The 17,488-nt window shown below is 41.6% G+C and overlaps 1 protein-coding gene across 2 annotated transcripts in view; it reads right to left on the bottom strand.

The window, feature by feature from the left end:
- DOCK3 (dedicator of cytokinesis 3) overlaps nt 1-17,488 on the bottom strand; it is a 539,706-nt gene that overhangs the window by 61,756 nt on the left and 460,462 nt on the right. The window contains exons 33-39 of one of the 2 annotated variants that reach the window (XM_075939450.1): nt 15,589-15,674; nt 12,913-12,939; nt 12,697-12,792; nt 9,443-9,503; nt 8,668-8,761; nt 7,304-7,452; nt 407-493 (exon numbers count right to left, since the gene is read on the bottom strand). In XM_075939450.1, the coding sequence (XP_075795565.1) occupies nt 407-493; nt 7,304-7,452; nt 8,668-8,761; nt 9,443-9,503; nt 12,697-12,792; nt 12,913-12,939; nt 15,589-15,674 (600 nt within the window). The remainder of the gene's footprint in view (nt 1-406; nt 494-7,303; nt 7,453-8,667; nt 8,762-9,442; nt 9,504-12,696; nt 12,793-12,912; nt 12,940-15,588; nt 15,675-17,488) is intronic. The other variant, XM_075939449.1, reaches the window with a different exon arrangement.

The following is a 17,488-nucleotide window of genomic DNA, read 5'->3' as shown; positions in this document are numbered from 1 at the left end:
TATAAAACCACAGCTGATCAGTCCCTGAGGGGAGACCAATCAGGTCCCCAAAAAGAAAATATAGAATAAACTGTAATGCAGTAATACAAATGTACATGTATGTATTTGTGCTTGTGAGCACAGTTCATATTTAACTGTTGTCCATATATTCATTGGTATTTACAGCTGGCAGGATCAGCACTTACTTCAATGAGCTGACAAGGGAGAGTTATGCCTGCTTGTTAAGAAAGGTTGCATGAACAGATCTCTCATCTCGGCCGATGGGGAAATGGCACTCAAAAAGGAGCCATCCTAACTATGTGAGAACGGCAGGCTTGTTTTTTATTTCAGATTTCTCTGACATTCCAGCAGTAATCATTAGGGGATGGATAAAAAGTTTAGAGGGAGAAGGGCTAGTTTCACTTACCCGAATCCAGCTGAGGCTCTGATAATCATACAGACTCTCATATTGAATGGCCAGCTCTCTGCATATTGGTATTCCAAACTCCCAGCTCTACAAAAGCAAACCAGACTCAGACCAACTGGGATTCTCAGCCACAACTAATGCTCTTAACAGTTACGAATAGGGAGATGTGTTTTGGGGGGAATTCATTAGAGATTAAAACCAAAGAAGCAAACAGTTGAAAACACAATGCAATACGGCCTTTTATATTGGACATCATATAAATGTTAGATTCAAGATATTCAAACCAGAGACAGAAATGCTTTCCTATACCTTATCAAATTGGTGCTAACAGATGCCTAGGTTTCCATGAGTTGTACATCATTCTTAATTCACTAATCAGATCAAGAACTTCTTCAAAGAAAGATACAAGAGATAATGAATATTCTGGCTGTAAGAAAAAGCTCTGCATAGCTACTCGGTCTAAACCTTCATGGATGATTTGTCCCTATGGGTGCTCCACTATAGGATTTGTGCATACCTGTGCGCTTTTCACTGAAAACTTTTACTAGCAACATCGGTAGGTCCGTACCTATGCACTATACACTTTGTGCTCCAGGATCAGGGCATCTAGGAAGGGGCAGACCCACTGCCTCTACACTATCTTCTCAATCACGAAGGCTCTGCAGCAGAGAGGAGGGGAGGATGAGAGGTGGAACACCCATAGGGACAATCCATCTCAAAGAATTTAGGTTACTATATAGGTAAGTAACCTCTCCTTCTTGTTCCAGTTATTGTTCTTATGGGGTCTCCACTGTAGATTTCCAAGCCTTAAGGTTCTCCTAAATGTCTCCTGTACCATTTCTGCTCCCTCACCCTCAATCCCGTGGAACAGGGAAGCTGACAGCCTCCGTGGGCCCCTGGGCAAAGCATGGGAGGGGACTGCTCTGTGCTCCCAGGAGGGATGGGGCTGGAGACAGCCAGTCCTCAGTACTGCCTGGAGCACACTGCTCCGCCCCATCCCTCAGAGCTGCACAGAGTGTACCAGTGGCAATTGGAAGGGCTGGGGCTGCTACTGCAGCGGTGGCCAGGAATCCCAAGGGTCCAGGACAACTGCTTCCATTGTCCCCCCTCCACCTCCATTGGCAGGCCTGACATGAAAGACCTCTTTGTAATCCAACATGACTGATTTTGCAAACATGTCTATAGCAAGAGAACACTGGAAGCACTTATGGTCAGTTTCTTTTCAGTTCTCAAATAGATGATACATTATATTCAGGATTACAAATCATTGTCAGGTAAGCAACAGAAATAAAATATTAATCGTCACAAAACTGAGGGATGCGAAATCTTTTATTTGAAAAAGTTCAAAACTTGATAAGCGAGATCTTGGGAAAGTTTAGAAGAGAAAACCTAAATTCAAGAATTACAAAAGCAAAAATAACCATCCTAAATTTCTCCAGCTTTTGCGAATGGCAAAAATGAATATAAGATTCTTTGCATCAGCTTTTTCAGAATCTATTTTGGCTGTTCTGGTAATATTGATAGCTTTCAATGATGAAAACTGTTTGCACTGAGAACATGAGTTATATTTAGATAGTCAATAGCACAACAGGAAACCAGCTGGAAGACCAGTTACTTGGGTGCTCAGCATCTCTCAGGCTTGACGATCTTATATCAATAGCATCTTTGCTGTGTGTTTCCAATTCAAATGGAATCGGAACTCATGCATTCTTACAGGCCAAACATTTCCCTTTCAAACACATGCTTAAGCATCTATATTTGCAATCCAAATGACATTTCTTTTTTTATTTATCACACATATTTTAACTTTAATGTATGGACCCTTTGCCCTCTTATATATTTCAGATTTATCTAAAAGAGTGGAATAGAAAAATGAATTCTAAAGCAGTTTGAAAGGAGCAAGAGTCGTTTTATCACTTCAGAGATGCAGAGAACCAACAGAGATGTTACGACCAAAGCTTATATGAATGTTTAATGTCTACTTGTAGACAGAGGACACTGAAAAAATGGAAGCTATTCCTTTGACCTGACCCTATAGATATCTTTCCCTCCAGCTTTCATGTTCCTTTTTTCCTTGTGATCAGAATGCTATTGTAATTTTATCTCAGTTTTTATTATTTCTACCAGCTCTATCAAATGTTCTTTGATATTGCACATATCATCAGAAATCAAGCGCGTGCTCTCAGTCTCTCTCTCGGTTATATTTCAATACAGAGACATTTTTCTGCACGAGGTGAACATTTTGTAGCTACACACTGAGATGCCAGGGAGGAAAAATCCAGGATCTGACCTCCTTCTCCATCTTTTATAGAAGAGAGAATGGGAGAGGGAGAATGTAGATTTGAAAAGGATCGAGAGAGAAAAAACAGACAACTGAATTGTGATGCTGTAGTTCTACTGAAGGATTCGGGCAAAATCAAACATGAAAATGACCCTCGAAACACTGGATCCCCTTGATTAAGATCTATGACTTAAATGAGACTCATCTGTAATTTTATATAGATCTGAGTTCTAGCTGTAGAACAGAAAGTGCTTATAAGCAAGGGGAAAAAACCATGAAGTGATGGGGCTCTGCTGCTAAAACCAACTTAAACCTTAAATATGGCTTTCCAGAATGAAGGTTACATTGCTGACCCTAGATAACATACCAATTACCTGCAGCTCAGAGAAGAACAAGAAAGACAGAGAAAAGGACAAAAAATATCTGGAAGCAAGAAGCTGGTCACTTTACTGAATTCCCTTCTTCTTCCTGCATCTTCTATCCAATTTCTAAATCAGGTGGACTGATGAAGCTGCTGACGTTCACAGTGTTCTTTCTAAAGTGTCTCTCTTTGTAGAAAGCTCTGACAACTCCCATTTATATGTATTGTGATTTCATATGTGAAAATGAAACACAAGGAGTTGTATAAGACAAACCAGTGACTACAACCTGCGCAGATGTTAAAGTGGCTTTAAGCTTCCTTTGTGCCTTCCTCTATGGGTTCAAGTGGCCCCTGACATAACTTAGTCATTGGCCCTGCCATGAAACATCCTACCTGCCCTGGTATGCCCTTCTTGCCAATGGTTGCCAGGGGATCCTCAGAAAACTGGCATAGCTGCTTCATCCTTAAAGTTTCTGTGCTGGAGGAATTCTCCTCTGGCTGTATTCAGGGGTCTTAGATCCCCCTTCATGCTGCTGTGGCCCTTTCACCAGTGTTACCAGAGGCTAGAACAGGGTGAGAAATCTCACCCCTAGAATGCCCTAAGGAAAACCTAAAAAAGGACAGACTGAATAAACTACAGCAAGCAGCACTACAGCAGCCAAGGGTTGCAGAGGCAGAGAAAAGCCTCTTCTGGCAGCCCAGAAAAAAAGAGCTAACAGAAATTGCAGCAAAATTCTGCTATTTCCTAACTTGTGTCAAGCTACACAGCAATAGAAACACCCGCTGAATAATGCCAAAGGATTTTGTTGCACAAGGCATTTCAGTTTTACTCCTGTATCTAGCAAAACTGAGCTACATATGCAGGACAAAAAACCTGTTTTGGGAGACTAATTCAGTGATTCAGTTACTGTCGAGTAATAGGAGGCAAACATACAGCAGACAACTCCATAAATATCCATCTGGAAAAACACTAGAAGCACAATAGTGCAAGAACCAGTAGCACTTTTTTTAATATTGTCTCATAAAATTAGTAAATGGTCAAACTAGGCCTTACTAATCTTTAATATTTACAGAATACACTATTTTAGATAAATGCTCTCTGTATTCTTTGCCTAAGATAGTCCTGAGATACTAGCTGGAGTTCATAAATTTATAGGATGTAGTTGGCTAATACAGAGAATATCTGAAGCTGTATAGATGGGATCTAGTCAGTTTTACCGCACCAGAATGCTATCCTGAGAACAAAGTATTTATTTGTTAATGTAATTAATTCTTTGAAAATGCGCTACTCCCTTCCCCCAGTAAATTGAAGATAGAATTTTCCTATTATAGCTACATGCAGTATGTGTCTTTGCCAAAGTACAGCTAATGAAATATTAATCCCATTCTCTATACGGTGCAGAGGTATTTGTGCTGTATGCTGCAGCCACTGCCATCCTGGGCGAAAAAAAATCTACAGCCATCAAAAATCCTTAAATCTCAGGGAATTCTACTAGTCTTGCCCCATGGAGCTAACACTCAGGAGTTTTTAAAGAATGTAGACAAGCAGATAATTTGGTCTTTAATTTTTACGAAGTGGTATAAATACCTTCTAAAACTCAGCTAATGAAACTGTTCTGAAGTATGGTAACATAAGGGATTGTAGCTCATATATTCCTACAGTCATTTTAAAATTTATCAACAGTGGGAGAGATAAGTCAAATAAGTGAAGACTGCAAGTTGCTGCATTTTTTTCTAAGCCTGTGAATGAATAATAGACAATTGGAATCCTGAACATCTGAGTAAAACAATAGCTGTGGTGGGGAGGATAAGTCTTTATTTTTCAGTACCACTTAAATTCTGCTGACCAATCATATTTAACCCTGCCGGTCAGAAACCAACCAAATCTTAACATGAATCACAATACATATAATTGGAAATGTTCAGAGCTTTCTACAAAGAGAGACTTTTTAGAAATGAAGCTACTGACATTTACAGAGTTCTTTATCAAACCAGAAGATTCAGATTTTGGATACAGCTTGCAAGAATTAGCTGGATTCTTTTTTCTGGGTTGAATTCACCTAGTTTAAATATATATCCCTGCTCATTCTCTCTTCTGCTCTCCAGCCTGTAATGCCATCTTAGCTAAAAGGAATCCCTCCTTGATGTTAGACTGGAAGGAGGCCTTACTGATATCAGGAAGCCGTTCAATACATTTTTTCATGTTGTTGAAGTGGTGGTATGTATATTTCGCCAACAATGCTGCGTAATTGGCTATTCTTATTTGGAGAAAGGCTGATGAGTACAATTTCCTACCACAGATACTGAGTGTTTTCCATTTCTTGTCAAAAGAAGTGGATTTATATTGCATCTGCCTACCTCTCTCGGAGACGAACAGTGAGTTCGGCATTGGGTGCGTAAATAGGAATGCAGCATCCTTGGAAGGTACGTAATACTTTCTATCTGATCTTTTTTAGGTCAGCGGAATAGACATTGGAGTATGCCATAGGATTTTCTAGGGATCTAGGATGACCTCATTTACTGGGAGAGCAATTTTCGCTGATGGCAAAGCATGCGGGATGTTGTTAAGTTTATGTTGGGACTCTGGCACCTCCACCAAGGAACTTTCTAGGGTATTCGCCACTCTCATATATAAATCCTGGAAGGACTTGAAATCATTGCCAGCAGTTGGTGGAGGAAGCATTATTGTCTCACCTGGAGAGGAGGACGAAATGTAGGATGGAGGTAACATGTCCTCCACTTGTGAATTGTTGAACTCCTCTATGTCATCATTGGTAACTTGTGACCCCTTTGGGAAGGAAGGCCTATACTCTTGTGTAGGTGGGGCTGGAAAAGGTACCATCTGAGGAGGCTGAACTTGTCCCTTGATCGCTGCAAACAGATCCCATCCCTGCCAGGGTTGTAGTAGTGGGATTGGAGGGAACCATGGGAATGGTTGCCACATTTGTGTTTGAGGCAGCTGCTGCTGTTGTTGTGCAGCTGGCTTAGGTGATGAATGCCTAGGCGCGAAAGTGATCTCCTCATCGTCTTCGCTGTCACTCAAGAAAGGTGGCACCCAGCTGGTTGGGGTAGGTAGCCTACTTGTCCCCTGTAAGATTGGGGAGGTGTTGGTACTGAACAGAGGTGTTCCAGTTACCAACGCTACCATGATATCCTGTTGTGTGGCCAACAGCTTTTGTGAGGAGAAGGTTGATACTGCTGGTGCCATGAGCTGTGGTTGTGCTATGGTGTGCACCCGCACCATGGACAGTACCGGGGAGGTGTCCTCTGGCTTCATTGGTACTGGTTTGGATGGTGTAGGTACAGACGGTTCCGGGCGTGTCTCATCATCGGTACCATGTGGCTTCTTCAGAACCACGGGTGTTGGTATCAATGGCGCAGTTGCGGTTTTCCTTGGCTTGGAAGCTGGTACTGCAGGGCATGGATATTTAGTGGATACCGCCCCTCTGTTTTCTCCATTGTGAGGAGCTTGACCTGTAATTCTCTGGCTTTGAGAGATCTGGACAAGAACTTTTTGCAATGGTGACAGGTCTTCGGTGAATGATCCTGTCTGAGACATTGAATGCATTCGGCATGCCCGTCTGACACAGGTATGGACATGCGGCATGGTAGTCACGGCTTAAATTCTGGTGAACCTGGCATGGTTGAAAAACCTATTCTAATCATGAACTATGTAATATAAGCCAAACAAAGAAAAGAAGAAAAAGTATTTTTTTGTTTTGAAAAACTAACTACACGGAAGGGTAACTGGGAGAAACTATCTAATCACACTACCCTAAACAAACTACTGTACTAATTTCAAATAATGCACAGAGCACTGCTGTGTTCCGACCAAACCAGGAAACAGTTGAGAAGTAACTAAGGGGTGGTTGGCGGCACGCATGTGTCAGTACACTCGCTACAGTGCCTGTGCTCTCTGTGCTGAAAAGTTCCGGTTTCAAGGGGCATCAAGACACCTGAAGTGGAGCACCCACAGGGACACTCCTTGAGGAAGACGATTCAGATTTTGGATACAGCTTGCAAGAATTAGCTGGATTCTTTTTGCTGGGTCCAATTCACCTAGTTTAAATATATATCCCCGCTCATTCTCTCTGCTACTGTCCAGCTATCTGCTGTTTAGTCTGTGATGCTGAAGGGCCACTTGGCACAGCATTCATTTTTTAATTTACTATTTAATTGAAAGGTGGGTTGGGCAGGAAAAAAGCAAGTCAAGGAAATGAAGGGAAGATATTGGAAGGGAGCAGAGCTGGCATACCTTCCCTTTGTTGAAGTAGTGAATAATCTTCCGGCATAACCCCTCCTTTCGCTGCCACTCTGTCTGGGAGGGATAGTGCAGGAACTCTCGCAGAGGTCTGTCCTCCCACTGAAGCAGCTCACAGTACAGAAGCAATGTAAATGCAGCCTCTGTTAGAACAGCAATTAGTGAAGACTGAATAAATTACTACAAATAAACACAATTAACAGGTTTGATTTGCACTTGGCTTTGTCAAGCAAATGAGGATCCAAAATTTAGCTACAGAATAACCCAGTCAACAACAAAGCGTTTGAAAACCGAGATCCCCTTTCTGAAACATCAGAGAGATAGAAGCTACTCAGTCAGTGGACCAACTCCTTCATGCTGCATTACAAAAGTGACATGGCTCAAGGCATTCAGTGGAAAATAAATTGGACTCCATTTCTGTCACCTGGCCAAGGCATAGGGAGCTAACATGCTGGGTTTTTGCGTCTGCTGCCTAACTATAGCGCCAGTTAAACTTTCCTGGCTTTCTGATGAATGATCCCTGAAGTAGATAAAGCACCTTACTAATGCTCATACTTTTGCCTCCTGTATCATTTTCTGACTTTCTCCAAGTTTCCCAAAGATGTGTAGATGTATATAATCTAAAAATAAATTCTCATCTTTTCACTTAGATATCAACACAGCAACAAATCAGACTGTGAATGCTTTTATAATTCATTTTTCCCAGGTGCTATCAGCTTTTCTTCCCCTCTTAGAAACATCTCCTGAATAGAGTACATAACTAATATGTGAATTCTGTCAATACCTAATATTCGCAAAGGACTACCATTCTCAATGTCCCCTCAATACCCTTCTTCCTTGAAGTACTGTTTCAAAACCCACCTCTTCAACAAGTTTCTTAATTTACAGACTGGCTTGTTTCTTAAATGGTATCAAAGTAAGTAGATTAGCCATATGAAATGACAGAGCTTCTAACTCTTCTACCTGCAGTAGAACACTAGACGGAAGGGACCGCGAGAGATAATCTATTCCAGTCCCTTGCCCTCATGACAGGACCCAGCACTATCTAGATTATCCCAGATAGATGTCTATCTAACCTGCTCTTAAATATTTCCAGTGATGGAGAGTCCACAACCTCTCTAGGCAACTTATTCCAGTGTTTAACCACCCTGACAGTTAGGAACTTTTTCCTAATGTCCAACCTAAACCTCTCTTGCTGCAGTTTAAGACCATTGCTTCTTGTACTATCCTCAGAGGCCAAGGAGAATGCTTCTTCAGTAGCTTCTTCACAACATTTCCTAGAAAAGTATTTCATGAGACACAACACTTTGGCCTGCATTCTAACAGCAGACTCGGAACAAAGCCTCCTCATTACTAACCAGTATAGTTCTCAGCCTGTAAGTGCATGTCACATAGCTTGTGGATATAGCGGATATACATCTCTTCCTTATTAATTTCAGATTTATAAAAGTTCTGAAAAAGAAATGAAAATTAATATTCAGAAACAATCTTCAGATACTTTGTCAGTGTAAAATAACCTCCTACTTCCAGGCAGCTCAAGGAAGCTGCACATAATACAAAGAAAGTGCATTAATAATATGAGAGATTGGGCCTAATACTGCATTCATTGAAACTGGTGTAAATGAGGAGTACTCCACTATCTTCAATGAAGGTATGCTGGACTTAACCTCAGTGTAGAGGAAAGAATTGGGCCCACTGTATCCATGCATATATGTATGAGTACAAGAAGAAAGTGAATACCCACAAATATGTATTCGTGATTCATTCCCTCTGCACTCTAAAAATACCTCTGCCAACTCTACAATCTACAGAACAGGAGATGTGAGAGGGGGAGTGTTTGTGCAGGAGGGGGTTAAAGAGGAGGAAGGGAAAGGGGTAAAATGCCTGTAGAACTGTTCTTTGCTAAGAGTCACACATCTGTTGTGCTCTCTTGTCTCCTATCTCAATGGAACCATTTTACCACTCACAGCTGTAAATTCAAAATGGAAAAACCCATACATATTCAGTTCCAGGATGCTGAGGGTCTTAACCACTTGCAGATTATCAAACCTAATTATTAAACCTAAACTTTTCTATTCCACACGCATTATATAGGACAATGATGTACAGGTCAATCAGATAAAATAATCTTACCATCAGGTTAACAGTGCAACCAATCTTCTTGTTTTCTGTTTCATCTCCTTTCATGCAGTCCCTGAAAGGAGAAATACTACTGAGACTTTCAGACCACCAGACTAAAAGACAAAGTTGTTCTAGAACCAGAATTTTCTCTTGGATACCAAAACAATACTTGAGCCTAAACTTTATTTTTTACAGCGTCACTCAAAAAGGACCCCGTACACTGTAGGCCTAAAGAGTTAAGAAAAGTTAGTCCTCAAATGAGCTGTATTTGTAGTTAATTTATTGCTGTTAAAAGTTTCTGAATTGAGAGCCTTAGAGACTGAGACCTTCTATTCTCGCACACACTAGGTGCAGTGTGAGCAGCTGCAGTGCCAGGCTCCTCAAAATGCATTGACAATGCGCTACAGCCCTGATCTGTAAAGAGAAGAATTCGATCTTCAGGGTTACACCTTGCCCTTTGCTCAGATGGTGTTGTTTATTGGCTCTTAGGCACTAGGAAATGGGCTGGGATCATGTCCTAAATTTAAAGACAACCCTTAACAAGCCTCAGAGGACTATGACCCATAATCACTTGAACTAAAGAACTACTATAGAAGAGAAAAGATCTGAATCCATCCAGTGCCCAGATTTAAATACTGCAGTAGTCTAAATTTCCAGCAGTTCTTGTTCAGGGCACAAGGGCAAACTGTTCCACTGCACAGGAAAGTTAGGAAGTATGACAAGAGACCACCCTGTAACCAGAAGATCTTGAATGATCTAAATCTAAAATAATTCCCTCCACTTTTGGCCGCGTTGCCCAGCTTCCCGTTGGTGGGTGTAGGGGATAGTCCCGATTCTCCCAGAAGTGGGGTGATGGTGGTGAAAGTTGACCGCTGCTGTGGGCATCAGATCCCTGCTAGTTCCCTGGGCTGCCCTGAGGCTCTGGCCCCTTGCCCTGCCACCCACGGCATTTAGGAGGCAATATACCCCCTCAGCCTTCCTCACGCATCACCCCTGCTTTGAACAGTAGAGTTAATTAAAATAGAGATAATTAAAAATTATCCAGACAAACTGGAGAAATAGTCCGAGGTAAACAGGATGAAATTCAATAGGTACAAATGCAAAGTGCTCCACTCAGGAAGGAATAATCAGTTGGGCCGTGTCCAGACTCAGGGGTTTTTTCGGGAAAAGTAGCCTTTTCCCGAAAAAACTTCCCCAGCGTCCAGACTCAAGCCGCGTTCTTTCGAAATTATTTCGAAAGAACGCGGCTTTTCTTTCAATGGCGGTAAACCTCGTTTCACGAGGAAGAACGCCTTCTTTCGAAAGTTCCTCTTTCGAAAGAAGGCGTTCTTCAATGTAAATAGGGGCTTCTTCAAAAGAGAGCATCCAGACTCGCTGGGTGCTCTCTTTCGAAAAAGCGGATTGCTCTTTCAAAAGATCCGCCTGCAGTCTAGACGCGATCTTCCGAAAGAGGCTCTTTCGAAAGAAGCCTGCAGTCTAGACATAGCCTTGCACTTATATGAAATAGGAAATGACTGTCTAGGAAGGAATACTGCAGAAAGGGATCCAGGTGTCATAGTGGACCACAAGCTAAATATGAGTCAACAGTGTGACATTGCTGCAAAAAAAGCAAACATCGTTTAGGGATATGTTAACAGGAGTGCTTTAAGCAAGACATGAAAAGTAATTCTGCTTTTTTCTGAACTAATTAGGCCTTAACTGGAGTATTGTGACCAGTTCTGGGTGCCGCATTTCAGGAAAGATGTGGAGAAACTGGAGACGGTCCAGAGAAGAGCAACAAACATGATTAAAGGTCTAGAAAACATGGGCTATGAAGGAAAATCAAAAGAATTGGGTTTGTTTAGTCTGGAAAAGAGAAGACCAAGAGGGGACATGATAACAGCGTTCAAGTACCTAAAAAGGTTGTTACAATGGAAGGAGGGAGAAAAATTATTCTCCTTAGCTCCAAATAATAGGACAAGAACCAAGGGGCTTATATTGCAGCAAGGGAGGTTTAGGCTGGACAGCAGGAAAAACTTCCTACCTGTCAGGGTGGGTAAACACTGAAATAAGTTGCCTTGGGAAGTTGTGGAATCTCCATCACTGGAAATATTTAAGAGCAGGTTAGACAAACACCTATCAGGAATGGTCTAGAATGGTGCTTGGTTCTGTCACGAGTACAGGGGACAGGACATAATGACCTGTCATAGTTCCTTCCAGTTCTATTATTCTATGGCCTATTGCAGTATGTTGGTGCAACAAACTTTTGCTGTCGGACTAATTTCAATTAAAAAAATGAAGATTGTTACTGAATTAAATATGAAAATTAATACTAGAATCAGTATAGTAGATCCTGTGCTGTTTGTTTTAGTCAATTCAATTAAAATAGATGTCCCATATTTTACATTTTCAGTCTCTCTCAGAGTTTTGTTTTGCTGAGTAACTATACTGCATAAGTTGTCAGGGAGAAACTGGAGTTTTTGTCATGTGGATGGAGACAACTAGGGCTTCTGGCACATGTGAATGGGAAATTATTTTAGATTGCCGAATAAAGCACATTAGCCAAACGTTCTGTTATAATACTCAGCAGCAAAACAACCAATTATTAGTTCAACTGTCATCTTTAAGTTCCAGAGATAACAGTCCGCTGAAATGAATGGGACAGTTCATTACTGTTTCATTACATCTGTTTACTTTGTTTACACTTCCAAGATTTTCTTTACAACTGTTAAGGTTAGAAACTTTTTTCTAACATAAATGACAGCTGAGATCATGAACATTATGCTGGTATTGTGTGAGACTTTGCTGAATCAGGGCCAAATATTCTAAGAAGAGAGTCAAATTAGTTACTTCCAACAGTTCCGCAGTCCGCCTCAACATCAAGTTAGACTTTGATGTATTAGGGTCAAATATTCTAATAAGAAAGTCAAATTAGTAGCTTTCAATAGTTCTATAGTCCTTTAGTCTCATAATTAAGTAAACCAAACACCAGTTTTTCATTCTGACAAGTTATCAAGAATAAGTAGAATATGGTGCTCTCAATTTGTGCCCCAATGTGTGCATCTACTATCTCAATTCAGAACCTAACAGTACCGTGTAATGGTTCCTCTCACATTACTCCACAACACAGAATTACCTGCTTCAAAACCAACACAAAACATCTCTCTCTCTCCATATATATATAAATTTATATAAAATGAATTTGGTGCATTTCTAATTCTGTACTCCCTTCTTGCAGAACACTAGGATACTTATACTCAGAACAGTTTACTGCTGTGATCAGGTACCTGTAGTCAAGGAGACGCTCCATGAGGCGAGTAACTGATGTAACAAAAGAGATGCCAGTCTCCCGCCATGTCTCTTGTTCAACCTTCTCGAGCAGGCTGTTTGGAAATGAAGAGGCAGCACATGAGGCTTTCCTGGAAATAGTATATATCCTGGAGAGATCCAGGGGCAACTTTGTTTCTCTCTCATACAAAAGACTGACAGAATGACAGTCTTACCTGGGGTAGGGCCCAAAGAGTTGGGTTCTACTCCATGCAGCATGAAGCAAAGACAAGAAAAAATGGAATTGGAAGCAAAAGATAAAATTTCCCATCACAATACTGCTTCAAACATAGGAAAGAGAATGCTGCACATAACAAATGTTGGTTCCCAAGCTGCTAATGATATAGCAATGGAAAGCTACGACTGGGAAGGAGCCTAAACCCACTGTAGCACATTTAATCTTCTCAGTTAAAAGACTGTTAACTTCTGGTCTCTAATGAGCAGTCCCAGTTCAACATCTTGCATCACAATTGTTATTGGAGATAACATCAGCTGAAGCAAGGGAAGCACAGAACACTGTTCTTGCTGTCAAGTATGGGTTCTCTTGGCCAGGCCTCCCAAGCATAGCCAGATCTACCACAGCAACCTCACCAAGTCACATGGATAGCAACAAGGCTTATCTGCCAATAAAATGGAGTTTGTCAGAGTCCAGCACTCAACACCATATATGGGTATCACACCGCACCCTGACCACACCCATGCCATTCCCAGACCACAAACAATACTAAGTATGGTAATAGGCAATAACATAAAACCCCCTGAGCCCTAAGCTCGGGGGAGGGGGAGACTCCCGAATACTGGAAGACAGAATCTGAGTCTGGATTAGGACTGATCACCCAAAGGCTGCCTCCCACCCACCGAATTTAAAAAGGGATGTACTAAAAGGGGTGTACGAATACGAATCTCGAGCATGCTCCGATTCCTTGTATATCTTTGTGTTGTTGTTGCTGAGTTTGTAAGTATTTAATTTACCCTCACTGATTGTTAAGTGGTTTAAAAGAGACAGGTTGGAAAATATATTGCTCAGTTATAACTTTTATCTTTGCTATTGTCAGTGTGTTTAAAGAAACAGTTTTTGAAATGTGTATATATTTGACTTAGCTGTAACTTAGAGTTTTAAAAATTGTTGTGGTTCAATTGTTTTGTGGCAAATATTGGGTAATTGCTCATTTTAAGTTGTTCAGTTTAATAAATCATTCCTTCTTTGTTAAAACTTGTTGTCTTGCCATCATTCGGTGTTTTCACTGGGTATTTGGCCTTAAGCTTCTGGGACTCCTGCCATTTTACCGAACCAAGAACCAACACTTGCCAGGTAAATGAAAAGAAAAACAAATTTTCCATTATTTTCTTTCCAAATAATTTGCCATTTTTGTGTCTACACGGATGAAGCCAAACTTCCAAAAAGTGGTTTCTGTTTGTGTGCACTCCAATACAAGTGTGTACGTTCTAAATATTAACATGGGAGGGCACAGGTTATAGATTTACTCCCATACACAAAATGATGGGTGTACATATGTAAATTCTATAATTTTCATGCAGAAGTGTCAGGGCACCAAAAACGAATGTAGACATTTGTATACATCAAGTTGCATGCACATAAATGGGGGTCAGGTTGAGATTCTTTTGAAAATTTGCCCAGAATTCTGTTAGGGCATGTCTACACAGCAGCATTATTTGGTGAGCAGGAGGACTTCTTACTCCGACTCCTGTAACCCTCATTTTATGAGGAGTAATGGAAGTCCAAGGGAGTGTTTAGATAGCCCCAAAAGCTGAGCTAAGCTATTTTGACTTAAACTACACAAATGACATAGCTCAAGTTGAGTAGCTTAATTCTTTTGCCATGCTGTGTAAATGTGCCCTTACTGATCTCAGAGGAATCACTGGATCAATTAAAGAGTCAAGATTTAACTCAGTGGAGATCACCAACTGCCTTCAAACCTAGGTCAGCATCCATTTGAAAATCAGAGTTGGAGGTATTTCAGCACCCTAGACTTAATGTCAGAGGGTCATATCTTAGGATTTCAGGTTATCCTTTTATTATCATTATTGTTTCTTGGCTGGAAGGTACTACACTGCAACTCTATTTCAGGATACTGGAGTATCCTGAAATAGCTATCCCATGTCTTCACAGTAAGCCTGTTATTTTGGGCTTCCTATTCTGACGTCCCTGTAAATCTCATTCTATGAGGAGTAAGTTAAGTCAAAGGAGTGTTCTTCCTTTGACTTCCTGCTATGTAGACAGCGCCAAAAGTGGAATTAAGCTATTTTGAAATAGCAATGAAATAAGATACCCAATTTGCATAGCTCAAATTGCATATCTTATTTCGAGTTACGGTGCTGTGTAGATGCACCCTTAACATATGACCTTCAAGAGCAAGGTGAGCAAAGGGAGAAAATGGAGGGAGATCCTAGATGCTCCAAAACAGGATGGAACTGCTTGGTGGTTTAGCTGGCTGTCCGAACAGTCTGAAGAGTATGACTTCACACTCTGATGTCACAAAGCTGAGCACTGACTTGTCTAGCACGTCTGTGATAGGAATACGGACACCACTTGGCACACTGTATACTGTAATCCATGCAGCATCAATACTAGATTTTATTGCATGAATGATACAAAATACATTTTTATTTGCTGACTGTGTAAAAAGGATGGTGAGCTTTTTCATATCCCTCTCTCTGATTTGTGGCCCATGTCATGATAACCTGTTAGAAGTCCCCATTCATTACTGTGTACTGAGGGAGGCCACTTTCATTGCATGTACTTCACAATGGATCATTACTTTGAAATTTCACCAAGCCTTCTAAGGTGACCTTGTAACAATGCAAGATGGAGGGAGACTGGCATTGCTTACAGCAGGCTGAAGAGCTCCCTGTAATTCTCATCTCCTTTTCCTTCTGAAACCAAGCTGTCCAGCTTATCAATCAACTCAGCTTCCACCTGGATCAGGGAGAAATTATGGGTTAGAAATGAACTGTGTTTGCAGAGAAAGTAAATTTCAAACATCAAGAACATCTGAGATTGTATTTTATGGAAAATTTCTAATGCTCTGCAAGTTGCCTGATTTTATGCATGAATGATTTCTGCTCTGACATAAAAAAAAAGCATCAGAAACAAAACAAACCCTTTTCAAATCTACCAAACAATGTCTCAGCTGATTCAGTGAAACAAATGGCCTCCTATGGGTGGAAGAGATGGACTACAGAGCTCAATTATCCCCTTGCTGAGCAGAGGAGTAAAATGGGCTTCCCTGTGGTGATAGGTGTTTTAGTTTCTTAGAGAAGTCCTTCTCATCTACTTTCTTTGTTTTATCAACACTGAGGTACGGACTTTCTATAAATGAATGTATGAAGTTGAATCTTACCTTGTCCTAACTGTCAGTAACATTTTGTTTACCATGCAGAGCCTGAGCACAGATCATAAAGCTTTTTGGACAATTCTCTCTACACTAGCCAATTAGCCCGTCAGAAGACGGGATTTTCAGATCTCTCCTCCACGTCGGTCTTCTCTCCTGAGCTTCCCGTCTCTTGCTCCATCGCTCTTTCTCTCTCCTTCTCCTATTACCTCCCTCCTTCTCTCTCTCAGCTCACCACCGCCTGCCTCTCTCTCTCTCTGTCTCTCTCTTCTTCTCCCCCTCCTGCCTCTCACTTGGGGGACCGCGGAGCCCAAACTTCTGTTTGGGCTCCATACTCCCCATGCTGCATGGGGAGCGCGGAGCCCAAATGGTCGCTTGCGCCACATGATCCCATGCGGCAGCCTGGCTGAGCGGTGCAGAAGTCAGCTGAGCGCCATGGCGGGAGGTGAAGGGGGGTGGGGTGTTGACATACACCGCCAGGCCCCACCCCCTGGCCATGTACGTCACCGCCCCGCCTCCCTTTCCCTCCTCTGTGGCGCTTGGCTGACTTCTGTGCCGCTCAGCCAGGTCACTGCGGGGGAGCAAGCGGCACAAGCAGCCATTTTGGCCCTGCACTCCCCATGCAGCACGGGCGGCCCAGAAGGAACAGCCAGCATTTCAGGCAACAGCGCCGCCCAGAGGGAACAGCCAGCATTTCGGCGTTACAGACTCTCAGACACTGGGCTACTATATATATATATATGATTACCTACCTTTCATAATGGTTGTTCTTTGAGATGTGTTGCTCATGTACATTCCATTCTAGGTGTGTGCACACCTATGTGCACAGTTGTCAAGGGTCAGCTCTGGTGACCTTTGGAGAACCATGCTCACATGTCAGTATATTATATGACATTGGCCCTCCACCCTTCTCTTAGTTCCTCTTTGCTGGGAACTGCTGGGACAGAGGGGTAGGAGGGCAGATAATGAAATGTAGACAAGCAACACATCTCAAAGAACAATAGTTAGGAAAGGTAGGTAACCGTCTTTCTTCTTTGACAGGAAGGTAACTGAATACCAATGATCCAATCACCACTACATCACCCTTAAGGATTATCAAGCAAGAAAACTGCAAATGTAAACAAGGCCCCTTCTGATTATATGACGCATTTTCCTTTCACTTTTGTGTAAAGGCGTACCTCTGCCACCATTCTGTTCTTTTACAAAATCAAATGGAACAGAATGGTGTTCTGTTCCAATTTCCTTCAATCTAGCATTATTTATCCCAATGAACAGTTTGATATTAATAGTGATGATCTGGGTTGCAGAACTCAGTTTCAGTTAATATTATTTAATTTTTTTTCTTCCTAACCCTGCATAACCTCTAGTGGGTCAGTTGCGGAAAGAATCTTTTATTCTC

This window comes from Pelodiscus sinensis, chromosome 11, assembly GCF_049634645.1.
Source record: "Pelodiscus sinensis isolate JC-2024 chromosome 11, ASM4963464v1, whole genome shotgun sequence".
In the NCBI taxonomy this organism is placed as follows: domain Eukaryota; kingdom Metazoa; phylum Chordata; order Testudines; family Trionychidae; genus Pelodiscus; species Pelodiscus sinensis.
The sequence above is the reverse complement of the archived record's forward strand: the minus strand, read 5'-3'. Positions and strand labels throughout refer to the sequence as shown.